General features: G+C 40.3%; 1 protein-coding gene across 5 annotated transcripts; it reads left to right on the top strand.

Annotated features, from left to right (window-relative positions):
* Positions 1-15082: 15082 nt before the first annotated feature.
* On the top strand, positions 15083-18940 carry LOC125550611. Of its 5 annotated transcripts, XR_007301717.1 has the most exons (7): positions 15088-15463; positions 15871-15963; positions 17482-17730; positions 17819-17911; positions 17993-18094; positions 18259-18317; positions 18678-18889. XR_007301717.1 is itself a non-coding variant. In XM_048713636.1 (3 exons), exons 1-3 carry the CDS (start codon positions 15273-15275, stop codon positions 16670-16672), a joined length of 396 nt encoding a protein of 131 aa, XP_048569593.1. In that variant the 5' UTR covers positions 15083-15272; the 3' UTR covers positions 16673-16817. The 5 variants fall into 5 exon arrangements, 2 of the variants coding, with proteins under 2 accessions (XP_048569593.1, XP_048569592.1); XR_007301715.1 differs by lacking the exon at positions 18259-18317 and having other exon boundaries at positions 15090-15463; positions 18678-18940; XR_007301718.1 differs by lacking the exons at positions 15871-15963; positions 18259-18317 and having other exon boundaries at positions 15089-15463; positions 18678-18940.
* The last annotated feature ends 563 nt before the right edge of the window (positions 18941-19503 follow it).

The raw sequence follows: 19503 nt of genomic DNA, 5'->3' as shown, positions 1-19503 counted from the left end.
CATATACATAAATTGACAAAAAAAATATGCACAAAAACATATACATAAAATTTCCTAAACATACACAATTGTTTTGCAAATATGCACATATATATGAACATATACATAAATTGAAAAAAAATACATTTATGAAAAAATGCTATGAACATGTACACACATATATACACATACACACACATGCATATACAAAAAAAAATTATGAAAAAATGCTATGAAATAAAAATGCAGGGTAGGGCGGCGGCACGGCAGGGCAGGGGCGGCGCGCAGCGGCAGCAAAGGGCAGGGGCGGTGCCCGACGGCAGCGACACTACTAGGAAAAGGGCTATAGCCAATATGGACATTAATGGCGCACCATGTATATGGTGCGCCGCTGCTATATAGCAGTGGCGTACCAGATATAGGTGCGCCATTAGTGTCCTCATTACTAATGACGCACCACACACACGGTGCGCCATTACTAGCAAATTTTATTTTATTTTTATTTTTCCAAAACTATTAATGGCGCACCAGGGCACAATGCACCATTAATAGTTTTAACTAGTAATGGCGCATCACACACACGGTGCGCCATTACTAACAATTTTTTTTTCCAAAACTAGTAATGACGCACCAGGGTACAGTGCGCCATTAATAGTTCAAACTAGTAATGACGCACCACAATCAAGTTGCGCCACTACTAACAATTTTTTTTTGTTTTGCAAAACTAGTAATGATATTTCTTCTGTTCTAGTCCTCATGAATATTTATTTATGTGTTTATTCTGGTATTGAGTTTCTAACTCACAAAAAGTATTGAATTTGTTAATATTTTTTGAACTGATGAATATTTTTAAATCTCATGGGCACTTTTTGAATTCATGAATATTTTTTCAAATTTGATGATATTTTTTCATATTCATAAATGTTTTACCAATTCACAAATGAATGCAATTAAAAATCCAAAAAAACAAATTTGATGATATTTTCAAATAACAAATTTGATGATATTTTCAAATAACAAATTTGATGATATTTTCAAAAATAAAAAAAGTTACTAATGGCGCACCCCTGGGTGGTGCGCCATTGCTATGGATGTACTTATGGCGCACCCCTAGGAGGTGCGCCATTGCTATCCCTTTCCCCCTTGCCCCCCGCGCGCCAGCTCCCTTTCCTCCTCGCCGCCGACGACCCCTTTCCAGCACGCCCCGCCCCCACCTCCAGCGCTCCTCCACCCATCACCACCGCAGCTCTTCCAACCCTCACCACCGCAAGCCGCCGCCATCCCCGAGCATCCACCGCCGCCGCCGCTCCCAAGCATCCACCACCACCGCCGCCGCCCCAACCAACCATCCACCGGCGCCGCCCCCCTCCCCCTCCTCCCAACCATCCACCACCCTCCACTGGACCGCAAGCCACTGCCCGTCGCCCCGAATCGTGCGTTTCCTCCCCGAGCTAGGGTTCCAGCGCCGCCGCCGGCCCCGCCTCGCCGCCAACCTCGTCCACCTCGCTCTCCGGCGCACCTCCCTCGAGCCAGCAAAAGCTCTCTACTTTCCCCCGTCGGCAGGAGAAACCATCCCCGCCTTCGCCACCCAGCAAAGGTGAGGATCCAAACTGTAATGTTTGACTGAAAATTTGAGTAAAACTGAAAAATTGAAGTTGCAGTTGCAGCAGCACGGGCCTGGAGATTTGGTCACGTTCTGCAACCAAACAACCGGCCTTCTCCGTTCTCCTCCAGCAGCAGCAAAAGGTTTTTGCTCTCCCTTATTACCGGATATAAGTTGGAGACAACATTTAAGTTATGAACCTTGTAACTAAATCATGTTCTGAATCATTTAAGTTCTGAACCATTGGAATTTCTGAATCATGAACCTTGTTAAGTTTAAAAAAAGATGATTGTACATCTAGGACACATAGGCGACCCAAATCCAACATTTTAGTAAGATTTGTACTGTCTCAAAATTCACCCATGAACCCTGAACTCTGAAATTAGTACCGTCTCAAAGTTCAATAAGATTTGCTCATTGTTGTGCAGTACTGAATCTTGATTATATTGTGGCTCTGCAGGTCTGGCCCATCAACGACGACGGCTCCTCCTCATGCTCATCGGCCTCGTGCTCTGCAAGTCTGCATTGGGTAAAGTCTAAAATTTTCATTTTTACTACCGTCAAAATTCAGTTGACAAAGAAAGTGCCCAGGTGTCTTTGTGGGTTCTAATTCAGTAAACTGTATGTGTGTGTGTGTTGTCTAGATGCCATCCACAGGTCAGTGGCCATGCTAGACAGAGTTCTTATTCATGTCTAGACAGAGTTCTTATTTATGACAAAACTGGATGTCTAGACAGAGTTCTTATTCATGTCTAATTGTAAAATTGCAGTGTGATGTACTGTACTGTCATTATTTAGTGTGATGTACTGTACTGTCATAATTTCCCGTTAGTAAAATTGCAGTATTGAAGATGTGTATTTTCCATTTTGAAGCTGGAAATAAACTGTCAAAACTGAAAGAAATTGGAGTGTTGAAGATCTGCTAGTGCTGAATTTTAGGAGTAGACTAAAATAAATTTTAGAATGAATGAATGTATGCAGCCTGCAGTAGTGTGGCTGTACCAAAATCACATCTGCCCTAATGTATGCAGTCATGTTTTTATGCCATTCTGACTTGTCCACTGGGGCTTCTCTCCTGTGATGTCTGTTTTGGTTCTGCAAAAACCCATTCGGTAGTGTGGGACTGTGGATCATTAGCAAGGAAACCGTGCTTTAGTTCAGACTTCAGAGATATTTGCCTTTGCTTCAACATGTAGTTTGCTCACAGTCAACATATAATAGCATAATTTCTTGTCCTGCATTGGAATACATCACACTAATACTGTATACGAATTAGGGTCCTTATGTTATGTTCTATTCCATGCATCAAAGGCAATTTTCATCTAAGTTGAGCTGATTTTGATTTCTGTATGTTATGGGGGGGGGGGACAACAGATATTGCTATATGTTCATTCTTGAGGGTACAAACTTGCTAAACTATTGATGATTTTTTGTTGGGTGACCTATTAGATCTGGAATGGAAGCTCACATAAGTTGAGCTGATTTTTGTCCATATGAAAGCAGAGGACCATATGGTCTGTGGCCTTTTCATCCATATGAAAGTAGAGGCACATTGTGGTGTTACTTTGCTGGGTTTTGTCTCCAACCATCATGTCGTGATGATTTTGCAGGTACCCCGAGAGGCGCTTGAGTTTGCCGGAATGTCGATTAACTTCCGTTCCGACAAATTCGGGTACTCCAGATGTCCTATTTTCAGCAAAGGTCATGCTGAAATTTTCCATGAATTTTAGCATGACTTTGCTAAAAAATGGGACATATGGGGTACTTGCGACTAATGCATGGGCCAGGGTATCTTAGTACTTAATTAAATAGGATCAACTGCCTCTTGTGTTATACATATAGAAGTGTGATATCAACTCATAGTTATTACTAATGTCAGTTGCTCGTCATCGATAAACCCTAATCTGGTAGGATGACCTACTAAAAAAGCCCATACCACATATTCTATTTGGATGGCCCTGCTAACCCTTGACCATAAATACTTGAGATGGATGTAGCAGGCTTAAAGAAATAAATGTTTTTAGGCCAACTCCACTGGGCCTGGCTGAAAATGCACAAGTGTGCATGACTAACAATATTCTATTGTAAAGCTAAACAAGAAAGAGGAACCACTCATCCTAACCATTTGCTCTCAAAATTACCACTTCACTTCTTACTACTGAAAATCTTAGACCATCTCCATTCACCAATAGCTCAAACCAGTTCGAAGGGCGTGTTTTCACCACACTGTGGATTATCTTATTGGACCCAACAGATATTTGCAGAAGTAACTTCCTATTCACCTAAAGGCATGAATTATCCAAATCTTGATTAATCCTCATTAAAGCTTTCCATCTGAATGGATTCTGCTACCCATCTATCCTCTACAAGACCCTCTACCTATGTTTCTAATTCGATACCTTTCTTTCAACTCTTAACCAGTTCCATTTCTCCATTTCTCCACCCTCCATTTCTAATTAGATACCCGTCGGGCGCTACGGTTCTAGCTATACTAGCGATGCTATATGTATGATAGTATTCGAGGTGTATTAGTGATAATATTCGATGATGTACGAACGAAAGAGATGATGTAGTTTTGAATTATGAACGTAGGAAATGTCGTCATCGGACGACAAAAGTCTCTCGGGGGAGTGCGGATGGTGCCACGACGATCGAGGTCTGTGCGACAGGCCTCACCTGGATGATGATCGGCGCTTCAGCATTAAGCTCGAGGAGACCTTCTAAGTTGAAACGGTACGCAATGATGACAAGTGTTTTTACATAATTAAGCATGACTTCAACTATTTCAACGTGCAATTTTCATCTTTTACAATTCGAGTATAGCTTATCCCATGCCATGCAAGACGCTATGTCTTGGAGAGGATGGATTTTGAAGACCATGAAAATTATTATGAAACAAAGACAATTCACCTAAGGACTCATCATGATGTGGATTTTGAAGTAAATCTGTATAATTCTGGGAGCATAACCCATTTTGGTTGCAAAAATTGGGAAGCATTTTGCAAGATGTATAGTTTTGATGAGGGTATGCTTGTCACCATGGATCTTGGTGATCCAGACATCGACCAAGACAATATGGACATTTGGGTCCTTGTTGATACGCCTCCAGTTCTACTGCTATGTGAGTTTCTCAAACATAGTTAATTATTAACTAATTTATATTGTTCATTTCAATATAGTTGACATCTTATTTCCATTGATAGCTTATTTTGATTGTTCAAACAATGTGCGGAACATGGTAGACAAAACCCACTACACCGATGGCTCCGAGTTAACTTATTAGGAGAAAAATCATCTGGTCGGATTTTGTACTGATCTTGAGAATTACAATATCTACAATCAAACTCCTCAACATTATGGTCAATACGTGCCACTAGTGCACGTGTTGAACTACGGTAACTACCATGGAGATACCCTGGTAAGATTTTTTACTATTACGACATCCGTGCATCTTTTGAATTCTTCTAAAACTAGTACATCATTGTAACTATGAAGTTATTACTATGTTTTTCAACAGAGAATCCCAGAGGATTGTGTGCCTCATTTGATGTATCAGAATGGCAGCCTTCGTGTTTTGAACATATATCCAGGTCATCCTACGAATCTCAACTATCCATACCGGATTTCTCAAAGAAGTGAGACATGGTAATCAAAAAATGGAAACAATGTATGGACAGTCGTAAGGAGGTTCTTGGAAGCAAAAGGAAGCGAAGCGCAAGAATTGGAGACAGGATGATCTCCATTCTCCATAATGGAGAGTTTGGGTCTATATTGTTTTATGCTATTTTACCTTAAATAGGGTATTTAGGTCCTGGCTAATACTGATGATCATGTGCTAAGAACAATTAAGTAGGGTTGGTTCGATGACTATCAGGATGATGATCGTATGACTTGTTATTAATAACGAGTAGAAGTTGTATGATGATGATTAGTAGGACTTGTTATTATGATGATGCATGATGCGAGCATGAAGAGTTATTATATATCTGTGGGTGAAATGAACATGGATTGGATTAGAGTGAAGGAAACATGCATGTGGTGCATGCAGAAAGTAGTACAATCCAAACATGATCAAGTTAGGATTAGTATTACTTTCGACATGCACCACATGTTGCCTCAGTTCAATCTAAGTCATGTTTAGGCATAGCAGTAGCAGTAGAACGGAGATAAGAGAGGACACATCTCTCAATTATCTCCGAATGCAGTATTACTTTCGACAAACTCGCTACTCGCGGTCTCGTGACTTGTAATGTTCTAACTTTGTTTGATATTTTGAATTCGGAGATTAATATGATGAATTGTATTCAGAAACTAATCTTCTATTGTGTTTGATGAATCTGATGTTCATATGTTGTGTTGTCTATATGCTGTGCAGTAATATATTTTGTAACCTGTGCAAATATTAGAAAAGAAAAAAAAATTCCTAATATTCATACTAGTGGTGCACCATACAACACATTAATGGCACATTGCTATAAAAAATACTAGTGGCACATTATCTATTAGTGTGCCATTAGTAACCCAGAGCACAAGGTAAATATGGCCCTCTAGGAGGCATACTAATGGCGCACCATGTGACTTACTAATGGCGCACTGCCTGGTGCGCCACTATAGTCTGGTATACTAATGGCGCACCAGGGGTGCGCCATTAGTATATGTTACTAGTGGCGTGATGATAGTGGTGCACATGTAGTGCGCCATTGATGGCCAAAATAGGTGCGCCACTAATAAGCCTTTTCCTAGTAGTGCGAAGGGCAGGGGCGGCGACACGGCGGCAGCGCGCGGCGGCGACGACGGCTAGTACATGGAGGAGGAGGAGGAGGGGATCGGGGCGACGCTCACAGCGAGGTGGCGTCAGCGACGAGGAGCGGGCTCGGGTGCGGCGGATGGTGAAGGCGCGCTCGGGGGCTGGGGGCAGGGCGCACGGGCTCGGGGACGACGTCGGTGACAGCGACGGAGACGGCGACAACGAGGCACGGGCGACGGCGACGGCGCGGTCGGCGGCAACGACGACGACGCGGTCGGGGGCAACGGCAGGGGCGGCGGACGGCGTCGGGGCAGCCTGGCAGTGTCGAGGAGGTCGGCATCGTCGGGGGCAACTGGCGATGAATACCAAAATTTTCACAAGTGTTTCTTATATAGCAAACCCTTTGGTCCCGGTTGGTGGCACCAACCGGGACCAATGCCCCCCTTCAGAGACCTTTAGTCCCGGTTGGTGGCACCAACCGGGACCAAAGGTCTCTTTCAGCAGCCCAAAGGGCGGGAAGCAGAGACCTTTGGTCCCGGTTGGTGGCACCAACCAGGACTAAAGGGGGGCATTGGTACCGGTTTATGGCACCAACCAGGACCAATACCACCCTTTAGTCCCGGTTGGTGCCACCAACCGGTACCAAAGGCCTGTGCCTACCAAAGCCGTGATGCGGTGGGATGTTTAGTCCCACCTCGCTAGCAGAGGAGCTGCCGCACATGTTTATAAGTTCCGCCCTGCCATCTCTCTCGAACTCCTCTGAATTGCAGGCCTTTGGGCCTAATCTCACACTGTTATGCCTGTGGGCCTGCTGGGCATTCTGCGGGCCTGAATCCTGGCCCAACTATCTGGGTTCCTAGTCGTATTCAGGCCCTGGTGGCCCAGTAGGTGGCATTTTTTATTTTTTTCCTAGTTTTTTGTTTACTTTTTTACTGTTGCTATTTTTATTTATTTTATTAAAGTTTTCTTATTTTATTTTATTAAGCTTTATTTTGTTTCTACTTATTTATTAAAGTTTATTTTGTTTCTACTTATTTATTAATTTCTACTTATTTATTTTATTTTATTTTCGCTTATAATGTTTTGAACAGAAAATACTTTGATAATTTTAGTTGCATAAAATTTATATAATTTTAGTTTCAATAATACTAGAGGTTTATAAAAACTTTGTAGTTGATTCCTTTAGTACCGGTTCTAAGGCTGTTACAAAAGGATTTCATTTTTTTGAACTTATTTGAACTCCAGACTTTTTCTGTGTTCAAAATGCACCATTCAAAGCCACATCATCAACTTTCAATCCTTTCTGACTTCATTTGTTATTTTTCATGCATTTATTGATTGTTTTGAGCTAAATGACCCTGAAATTGAAAAGCATTTCAAATGAATTCTGAAAAGGTTGAAAGTTGGCATGGTATCATCATTTCATCCACATAGCATGTGCAATAAAGTAGAGAGAGTTACGGCAAAAACTGGATGCACTACGTGTACAAAACGGACAATCTCTTTCGCAGTATCACGGTTTCATACGGAAACTCATCTGTTACAAATGCATTTCATTTTTTTGAACTTATTTGAACTCCAGACTTTTCTGTGTTCAAAATGCACCATTCAAAGCCACATCATCAATTTTCAACCCCTTCTGACTTCATTTGTTATTTTTCATGCATTGACTGATTGTTTTGAGCTAAATGACCCTGAAATTGAAAAGCATTTCAAATGAACTGAAAAGGTTGAAAGTTGGCATGGTATCATCATTTCATCTACATAGCTTAAGATGAAAAGTTGAGAGGGTTATGGGAAAAACTGGATGCACTGCGTGCATTATATATAATTATGTGTGTCAAAAACCATTCCATATTCACATGGATAGATAAGTGACCAAATTAATAGAAGTTCATCATCACATTAAAAATAAAGTACATACATAGTTCCCATTGAACAACATATAGCTCTCCAGAGCATCTAGTTAAACCATACATTAATACTATGTAAAACCTTTCAATGCAACAACAAATGCGATTATAATCACAACCAAGGTAACAATTGATCCAACGGCATAATGATACCAAGCCTTGGTATGAATGGAATATTTTCTAATCTTTCTCATCTTCAACCGCATTGCATCCATCTTGATCTTGTGATCATCGACGACATCCGCAACATGCAACTCCAATATCATCTTCTCCTCCTCAATATTTTTATTTTTTCCTTCAAGTAATTGTTTTCTTCTTCAACTAAATTTAAGCTCTCGACAATAGGGTCGGTTGGAATTTCCGGTTCAACTACCTCCTACATAAATAAAATATATGTCACATTGGTCGGCATAATTGTCATAAACAATAAATGCCAAATATTTATAAAAAGATAATATATATACCACATCCGAATCATAGCCAGGACAAGGGCCGACGGGGGCGGATACCAAAACCATCGCACTATATAATAACAAGCAATAATAAAAGTAAGAAAATTAGACAAGTATCTATGTAAAGTAAGAATTATTTTATTTCAGAAAGAAGATAAGAACAAGAGGCTCACCATGGTTGTTCCGGCGACGAGATCGGCGCGGGCGATCGATGGCGGTGAAGACGGGAACGGGACGTGACGGACCGCTAAACCTATGCAAATCTCGGGGAAAATGGAGCTTGGAGGTTGAGCTTCGAGAGGAGAAAGCTTAACTAGTGTGGCTCGGGCATTTCATCGAACACCTCATGTGCATAGGAGGTGAGCTAGAGCACCCAAATGCCCTCCCCTCGCCGGCCAGAAAAAACAGAGCACTGTGGAGTGCTCTGCTGCGGCGATGCGGTATATATAGGCAACTCATTTGTCCCGGTTCATGGCTAGAACCGGGTTTAAAGCTCCCCCTTTTGTCCCGGTTCGAGCCAAGAACCGGGACCAATGTATGTGGGCCAGGAGCAAGGCCCATTGGTCCCGGTTCGTGCCAGGAACCGGGAAAATGTGTCCAGACGAACCGGGACCAATGCCCACGAGGCCCCGGCCGCCCCCCTGGGCTCATGAACCGGGATGTATGCCCCCATGGGTCTCGGTTCGTGACTGAACCGGGACTAATGGGCTGGCCAGGCCCGAACCAAAGCCATGTTTTCTACTAGTGTTGGTAACATAATAGTAGTGGTCAGTATATTTTCCCCCCCGCCATTGGTATCTGGCAAAATAGCAATGGTAGGTTCTGATCCTACCTGCCACTAATATGATCCCACCTATAAGAATTTACCTACTATTGTAATAGATAATCAAATATTATAATAAAAACATATTGGTCCAGTTTATATTCATGTGGACTAACACATGTCCTCATCCATGTCTCGCTACTCCTCACCAAGGAGATCATCATGATCAACATTGATATCATCATCATCGCCCTTGGGAGTAGTGCCAAGATGGATCGACATCCATGGCTAAAGCTCCAGTATCGAAATCTAGTGGTGCCTGAGTGAAGTGAGCATGTACCAAGCGCCCTGCTTGGTAAGCTACCAATAAAATTTGAGTGAAGTGAGCTTCTGCATCATGTTGTTAGCTTGCTACCATGTTGATAGCCCTTGTTTCTAAAAGGGGCCTTGCCATTGTTAATAAGGAAACTGGCATGTGCTTCTGGCATTCCTTGTGAATCAACAAGGGCCTACTGTAATTTATTATCAGTAACTCACTTTGTGTTTCAACAGCAAGTACAATTTGGAAACTCAAAGTGTACTTGTTGTTGCGGTGCTACTGCTGGAGCACCATGTTTGAGGGGTGGAATTGTTGGGAAACGTAGTAGTAAACAAAAAAATCGCCCTACGATCAACAGGGAACACTATGAAGATGCAATAATGGTTTGGATTGGATCGTTACCAACTCTGAGTTGCAGCGAAAGAAGACGAGTTGGTGGAGATTGTTCTTGAAGTCCCTCGAACCATCCCTCGAACAGAAGACCGAAAGCACAGCCTCTCTACAGATTGCAAGCGTACGATCTTCACGATCCAGCAATGCTTCGCCGTCTAGAGCTAATCATCGCCAGAGAATTAGAGGGAGGAGATTAGAACTATACTAGACTTCTAACTATGAGGATTAGAGGATCTAGGTCTAGCTCTAATTAGATCAACTAGAACTTGAACTAGAAAACTAGAGGAGGCTCCAAAACTTGTGTGTCCAAAGACCAAAATCCTCTAGTATATATAGGTTGGGGGAGAGGGGAGGAGGCGCCACAATCCCCTTTGCGCCGGCAGGGAGGGGGAAACACCATCCAATTCGGCCTCCCCCTTCCTTCTCCATGAAGAAAGGGTGCTCCTCCCTATTGGGCCCAATTGGCCCAAGTACTATTCCATCACTTGGCCTTTTTAGGTCCGTTGATATTTAAATAAAACTATAAAAGCCTCCTAGTCATATTTACAGCCTTTTAATATTAATTTAACATCACCGGAAACTATTTCCACCCATATATAGTTTACTGGTATTACCCGATAAACCCCGAAACGCTTCTGGTTCCTCCCGGAACTATTTCGGATATTAATGAAACTATTTTATAAATATTTTCTCATTACTCCTATCCTACTAATACTCAACATATCATCATTACCTTAAGCTTGTGACCCCATAGGTTCGGTAAACAAAAGCATGAACAAACCCTTTTCATTTAGTGATCGATAGAGGAACGATGGACGTTCATATTGATCTCTATGAGTACACAAATGACATTCGAGTGAACATTTGGTTATCATGGGCTATTCCTTTGCTTTGAGATACTTTACAAAACCCGAGGTGAGATATATCGTTATCCTCTTGAGTCATACACATGCTCACTATGTCGTTCTCCTCGTTACCAGTTTTGTTCTTCTTTCTCGTTGACATGTTCTAGCATCCCTGCGACATAGTCACTTGTGTCTGGTCAGAAGATGATAGATGCCATCACACCCAGAGGGCCCTAAGAATATATCTCCGTCATCCACTACAAGGATTCCGGTCTATTGCAACAAAATTTGTTGCTACAACTACGTTTTGTTGCAATAAAACGCAATATTACCACAAATTCTCCGGTTGTGGTAATAGGCCGCACATATTGCCATAACTTAGTTTCGTCTCGATACATACTAACTTTGTTGCAATACAGGCCTCATATTGCAACAAACTGTATCGGCGTTGCAATATGATAGTGGTATTGCGACAAACAAATTTTGTTGCGTGAGGGCAGTCATTTTGTTGTAATAAAGACTAGGTATGTCAACAGAATAACTATTCGTGGTAATATTCAAAAAGATATTGCATTAGTTACAAATTTTGTTGCAAAAAAGTGGCTAACTATTGCAACAAACTGCATCGGCGTTGCAATATGGTAGCGATATTGCGACAAATAAATTCCGTTGCGCCAGGCAGCCATTTTGTTATAATGGTGACTAGGTATTTCCACAGAATAACTATTTATGATAATATTCGGAAATATATTGCAACATCAGTGTGATGGTGCATTAGTTACAAATAAAACAGTGGATTTTTTTTGAGGGAATGGAAAAATATATTAGCATGAGAGCATATTATATATACATATTTTACCTATAAAAAATTACAACATACGGGCCCAGGACAAAATAAAATGACCAACAATGGGGCAGTTTGACATGCATGAAGAAAAGGAAATTATCAATATACATACCAAGATTCGAACTTGTTACCTGAACCAAGTGATTACCAACGGGCCACCATCACTGTCACGCATATTTCGAATAAATAAGCTTTTGGTGAACGAACTGAACGGCTGGGCCAAGGCCCGTCAAAAAGGTAGGTGTTGGCTGGCAGGTGAGGAGTCAAATTGGGCTGCGGTTCCGTGACTTTGGGCCGGTTTTGCTTCGGCAAGATTCCACCTAGTATTTCTTTTCTCTAAAAAAGACCTAGTTTTGCTTCTTTTTCTCCTAGGTTTTTCTAATCAGCTTTTGGTTTGTTTTTCTTCCGGTTTTTAATTTTTTTATGGTTCCTTTTCCTAATTTTCTTACTTTATAGTTTCAACTTTTTCCATTTTTTCTTTTAAAATTTCAGTAATTTTTTTATGAATTTTTTTTAAATACCAACAATTTTCGAATTGACCAACTTATTAAAATGCGTGATTGGTTTTTGTTAAATTTGGCAACTTTTGAAATTTCGTGATTTTTTTGGAAGCGTGGATTTTTTTCCCAAATTTACAAACTTTTTTTCAAGTCATTGAACATTTTCATTTTCACCAATATTTTTTCATGCCACGATTTTTTTCAGAATCGTGTACTTTTTTCAAATACGTAAACTTATTTTGACTTTGGCAACTTTTTTGAGTTCGAAAACATTTTTTAGAATTGAAGAAGTTTTTAAGAAATATATTAAAAAATTAGAATTCTTGAATCTTTTTTGAGTCCATGATTTTTAAGAAAAAATTAGTGATCTTTTTTTAGAATTGACAAACATTTTTTTTCAAAATCGTGAACATTTGCTTGAGGCCACAATTTTTTTTCATACTCAAAATAATTTTAAATTCTAAACTTGTTATAGAAGTGTACGGTCAACTATGCCATGGGTCAATGGTCAACCAGTCATCCGGCCAACATGGTGAACCACTCGAAACAGCCAGGCGAGCGAATTGGGTAGAGCGACCTCGCAGAGCTGGGTCGGCCCAGGGCGCGCGACGCGTGAGCGCCAGTTAGGGTTGCTTGCGCCAGAAGCGCTATATAGGCGCTCTCCATATTTTAATATGCTATAACTCTAAAAATTAAACACATCCAAATCAAACAACTCACAAATTCAAATTTGTTGGTGCATGTCATTAAATCAATAGTTTTTCCATTATTCTTGCACATAAATTGAAATTGTCTAAAATTATAAAAACAATCTCGCTATGAGATATAAATATTTCTTGTATGTGATGTTTCGTTTGATATGAGATGTAAAAGTAGGGAGCTTATTGGGAAGTAGGAGCCTTTAAATATGTAAGCACGAAAGTAATAGTTATGCTCAACTCAGGGGCAATCCAAAGGTTATCCCTTGTATACCGGGCTAAGAGCAACTCTAACAGATCCCACATATTGGCCCGATCCCTAAAAATCGGACCTATATGCGGTTTATGGACCAAAAAATGACTAGTAGATCCCGCATCTTGGCCCGGTCTACATATTTTTTTACTGGAAACCTAAAATTCTCCCCCTTGAAGTGGTATATGTACGGGATTTGGGGGCACATTCCAGGATCCTACAAAATCCATTTTGGTAGAAGAATGGGGAGGCACTGAAGAGCGAGAAAAGGTCTTACCAGCATCGGCCGAGCATCCTGGTCCAAAGCGAAGTGAGGTATGAAGGTGACTGCCAGTTGTCCTGGTCGTCCTTCTTGGCTGCTCCTAGACTCATAAACTGAAGGGAGTTATGCTCGGTGTTGTACTGGAGTGAACGAAGGTCAGAGTTGAATCGGTCAGGATAGCAGACCAGAGCCGCTAGCTCTCGCGAGGTAGAGAAGCATGCTGCATTTGGCCACCGGGATAACAGATCAAGGACGCAAATGGTTCCAGCGAGTCATCTTCAACCTTAATGCTTTTCTGATATTAACTAGTAGATCGTAATCTCACATGTATAGTAAAGCCACAGTGGCCATAACACATCATAATTAAACTTATGGTTTGATCCCTTGCTTCCTAGGGTACTCAATTATAGTGTGCTTTGGACACCCCATTCCCATGTCACAGAGAGTAGCCAGTAGCCCCTGTCCTTGTCGTTTGACGTGGGTCATAAATAGTGTTGCATCAATCTACTTTGAGTTAGGGTACATGCCAAGATCTTCTAGAATGTCACCGCTTTGATGAAGCCTCGACACAGTCTCTTGTATAGGTAGACATGGCTTGGTAGTTTCCTATTTCTAGGGGATATAATACTATCAGATGATCCCTTGATTATGGGAAACCTATCTTTTATAATAGATGAATCTCTCACATAGCACATCCATCCTTATCCCCTCCGGGCTCCACGCTTTGATGACCTCCTTGTCGAAAAAAATGAAAGAAAATAGTACAAATTCAATAAATGGAATTCTTTCGCATCGAGTCCTTTATGTGTACAAGTTGCGAGGAAAAATACTAAACTTGCAATATGATCAATTTGAAAGAACAAAAATCCTTCACAAAACAAGGTATCATGTATGAACATTCATTTCCAAGGTGATGCCTATATTCATTCCATAGTTTATGATAATGTGCCCAAATTGAGCACATAGGTGCATCTTGCCATTACAAACAATGTTGACAAACATCAAAACAAAAAAAAACAAAAAACCATGTTGACAGATAGAGTTTCTAACATTTTCTTTAAAAAAAATCAATTTTCACAGTTTAAAAAATGGGTATTTTTTGTGAAGCAACTACAAAACCATGGGTTTAAAATGGCACCATTGAAATTTTCACAGAAAGTAGACCATATTTGAGAGACAATTCCCAAGTTTCATGGATTCTATCGTACATTTATTGCATAGAATTCAAATTTAAATCACAAGTGCATAAAAATGTTGGCAAAATTTTTCTTTAAAAAATCCTACTTATATCCCTTAAAAGGCCTTTAAAAAGGAGAAGGAATAAAAAGATAAGGAAAGAAAAAAGGAAAAAATATTAAAATTTTACGGCGTGCAAAAATATATTACACTAAAAACTACACCGTGTTTTGATTGGTTAAGGTAACCCTCCCACAGATTATACGTCGGAACCGTTGGATTTACTTAGATTGAACGGCTGCGGCTCTGTGGTTACCCTATCCTTTTATCTCCTCTCTCTCTCTCCTTATCCCTTCACACGCACGCCTACCCATCGAAGCCACCGCATACCACGCCGCAAGTCGCCTGAGGCCCTCATGCCGCCGCCGCTCGCCCCTTTCTCTGTATGTCGCCAACGCAAACCTGTGCCCCAGGGTCGTTCCCTCCTTCACACAAGGCTCGAGGAAGCCCAAGGAGGCGGCCATGAGGAGCACGCAGCCACCGGAGTCCTGGGCAGATCTAGCCGGGGCAGTCGACAGCCATCCCTCCCTCCGGGCGGCCATGAAGAATTTAAGCGGCTTGAGTAGAACTAGCAAATGGACCATGCGCGCCTCCCGCGCTAGGAGCCACCGGTCCTCGTTATCTGCTAGCATCCACGAGGAATCCATCCATATGTAAGCTACCTTCCACAATAATCCATCTAGTAGGCTGCTTGCTTGTTTGTGTACTAGTGCAAGGGGAGCAAGATGCGAGGACGGCATCGAGGGTACATGCCCGTTGGTAATTGATTCTCCTGGTAATAATCGTAGTACGTACGTGTTCCTGCCAGTTTTGTTCTCAAAGTTAACATCACAGGTTCGCAACTACATCGAGGGGAAAGTGTAGCGCCACTACTACCGTGCAATTGCTTGATTTTAACGCATGTCATAAAATAGATACTACTAATAACAATCATATGTGTTGTACATCTTACTTAGATCTTAGATGGTACTAACAACAATCGTAAACTAGATTGTACAATTGTTCAGTGCAGAAAAGTGAGTAAACATACGTATATTCAGCATGATCCCTTTGTATGCAGAATGTTACGACATTTAAAAATGTCAAAGGATGTGACGATGCAACAAAAGAACTTGAGTAGTGTTCTACTCACCTTGGTGGAAAGGCACCAAAGGTATTTTGTTCTATGCCAGTCTGCAACATGCATTTTCAATCTGCTATGGACCTTTCTTTATAGAATATTCTAGATACATATTTGTAGCTTAAGATATTTTTGGTTCAATGTTGATTCCATAGCTCCGAACCATTTTTTTTCTTCTGAGAATGCTTTTAACTGGAGCTCAAAGAATTGGGAAGAGCCTATTCGCTAGCTTCATGTTATTCTGAACCGAGTAAAAGAACACACCCACCTATGAGGTACTTGATATGCTTTGTACTTTGTTTTCACACACAAACAATGGATGTTAACTATGTATGTGGGAATAGAAAGATCCAGAATTCTTGTATTTGCACTTTTCCGCTTCCATGTTTTCTAGCAAAATGCTTCATTATATTCCTGAAAACTTGTGATGATTATTTGGTTTGCAAATTTGTGTCCTCTTTAATTCGTAGCAGGGAGCATTGCCCTTACTTTGCATGATAAAACACTTGGAAGGGCTTTGAAGAATCTTTTTTTGAGCAGTGAGAACAACCTTGATCATGAAATAAACCTCCTTTTTGTTTTTAGACATAAAAGAACCGTTGCCAATGCCTATTCTTCTACTACCTGCAGTTGGACCAAATCTAAGAGAAGATGGCCAGAACAACTTATTTTTAGCGTGGTTGTGGGATGCACAAACCTGGAACAATGGGATTTATGTTTGTTATATCAGTGGGAACAATAGCACTCGATGTCAAGTAATCTATGTACGATACATGATATATTTGTAATGAAAACTGCAACAACATGTGCGATTTGCGGAATGTAATGAAGTTTAGAAGTTATGTTACTACCACAACCGAATATATATAGTATGTAGATTTTCAGCACACGAGCTCACATGCTTTTTTTTAGAAAATTCAAAGAATGGAGTGTAGATAATTCAGAGAGAAAATTTGTCATATAGATTATCTTGAGTCGAAGTTTGCATGAATTTCTATTGTTGCTTTTTTTCTATACAATCCAAAAGACGTAAAGATTTTCACGAAACTTGAAACCTTGACATAATAATGAATCCAACATCCCTAGAGTCGTATGAGATTAGGCAAAGAGAATAGACATATAATTTTTCTTATCATTTGAATATTGTCAACTGACTAATGATGAGAAATATATTCATCTAGATTTTGAGCACAAGCTTCTCAACTATGTTCTGTATTAGTACAATTTCGTAATAAATTTAGGTTCTTATTTTTTGTTTTTTTAATTGTTTGTTAACAAGAATAAAAGAAAAAAAATCTTCAAAAGGCTTTACGTGCATTGCACGTGGAAGCTAACTAGTTTATTATAATGCATAAAATCTTGGCATGGGTTAAATTGCTAAACCTTCAAGACTGTTCATTGGAGTGAGGACGTGGTTGGACATTCACCCTACCATCCATCAACTCATTGTTGCTGATATCATAGTGCATACAACCTTTTTCACATGTGTTATCTTATTTCACCATGGATAATGCACTGCTTATGTATATTCATTTATTATATGCTTTACAGGACAGATGGATATATGCTTATGGCCACACGTATAGAGGTTGGCGATCAACTCTCAAAATTCATAGTATACACAAGAAAAAGTTCTCAAAATTGTGGAAGAGCAATACATAGAGGCTGGCGATCAACTCTAAGTTTCACTTACAAGGCATACAAAACAGATGCATCTAGATTGGTTATCTGCTGGAAGATTTACAACCAGAAGAGAGGGAATGGATGATTGAGTACTTTGGCACTGATTCAAAGTTTTAGGTTATCTCTAAGATCACTCTTTGTCTACTATGTGTTAAGATGCAATTGCTTTTCTGTCTGGTTATATTTGGTTTTGATGAATTGATAGGACCACAGCCGAAAGAACACCAATAGTCGTAAGAAACAGAAGACAAAACACAAAATTGGATCCAAAACTTACTCGCAACTAAGTTTTGAGAAGGTATGAGTCTAACTAAATATGATGCCTTGCTGCTAACTATGGTTTCATGTTTCAAGCATCTCATTGGTATATTACTTGCAGAGAAACTTGGAAACTGGAGAAGAGCCAGATTGTATTGTTCTGTGGGAACTCACCCACACAAAGAATGGAACATGGTCTAACACGGAGTCCCAGGATGTTTACGTGAGTACACTAACTTTTGGTTGTTCTATAGTTATTCAATGATGTGCATTCGGCATGCTACTACATCAGCTGGGATTATTCATGTGTTGGATCGTGTTATTCTTGTTTCATCTTTTATATTGTCAATATTGATGCCGCACCTATAATTGTTCTTTCCTTTTTAGGTCAAAGCACGTCTAAGATGTTGAAAACAAAGAAACTGAAACTCATGGTCCGCTTTCAAGTGAGCATGTCATTGGCCTTCATAATTAGCTAGCTGCTTCTTCTCTTTCACCATGCATTGTTGCTGCATCGAGTCATAACTTAAAAAAATGAATATGTGCTAGCTAGGGACATGAATTTAACTGAAACTATAGAGTGAGCCACAACTTAAATCAATAGTGGAAGATTTTAGTACATATACTTGTGCTTATGTTTTAGACATTTACACTTGTAAAACGGTTCTGATCCACATGCTTGCTGACATAGTATTACTCCGGTTAGTCTGGCGACAGTTCTTTTTAACAATGGGGCAGGAATAATTGTATGGCGTATTTTATGTTCGACTCATTAACTAGAATTTTTTTTGATTTTTTGATTGCAGGATCCAAAGAACTAGCTCGATTGGACTCTAGATCACGGACAATTTAGTCTTGGAACTTAATTAGGATGGCTAAATTACATTTGATGGATATTTGCTATGAGAATTATGAATTTTATGAATCTACATATTATACGTGTGGTTTTAAATATTGTAATTGAATGCCTTTTTTTAGGTTGCAATAGGCTATTGCCACAACCCACTTTTGGTTGCCACATGTTAGTACCACGAAAATTTAAATTGTTGCAATAGTTTCTCGCTACAAACATTTCACTTGTTGTGATACCTATTTATCACCGCCAAAACTAGTATGTTGCAATTTCTTATTACGATGGCTGGAATATTTGTTGCCATAACTTAATGCCACAACTGTAGCGGTTCGTCGCAAAATGCCTAATGCCGCGAAAACAAGGATTGTTGCCATAGTTTATTGCCACAATTGATTATTGCCACGGAACAGTATGCACCACGAAACGAGCGTCGTTGGCATAGGTTGTTGCCACAAATGTTTATCGCCACGAGCAATCAGTCGCCATGATTCGTTACATGTTGCATTAAAGCTATCTCCACAAAGCAAATCGTGGCATCAGATGAGTGTTGCCACGGGAAAACATGTGGCGACTTCTCACATGGTTGTTGCAATAGCACACTTTATTGCCACAATTGCTTTTTTGTGGCAATAACCTATTATCATGTGTCCAGTCGCAACGCCTGCCAACGAATGCTGTTTCGTGGCAATAGGTACTTATCACGACAAATGGACATGTATTGCGACGAACAATTTTGTTGCAATAGACCCGAATCCTTGTAGTGATCGGAGGAGCAAATC

The sequence above is a fragment of the Triticum urartu genome, chromosome 4, assembly GCF_003073215.2.
Source record: "Triticum urartu cultivar G1812 chromosome 4, Tu2.1, whole genome shotgun sequence".
NCBI lineage: Eukaryota > Viridiplantae > Streptophyta > Magnoliopsida > Poales > Poaceae > Triticum > Triticum urartu.
This window is presented reverse-complemented; position numbering and strand designations above follow the sequence as displayed.

Coding starts and splice junctions, on each gene's coding strand:
- LOC125550611 (XM_048713635.1), top strand. CDS start 15,273: ATGAGGAGCACGCAGCCACCGGAGTCCTGGGCAGATCTAGCCGGGGCA. Junction 15,464..15,870: donor CACGAGGAATCCATCCATAT/GTAAGCTACCTT, acceptor CTTTGTATGCAG/AATGTTACGACATTTAAAAA. Junction 15,964..17,481: donor TTGGTGGAAAGGCACCAAAG/GTATTTTGTTCT, acceptor TATGCTTTACAG/GACAGATGGATATATGCTTA.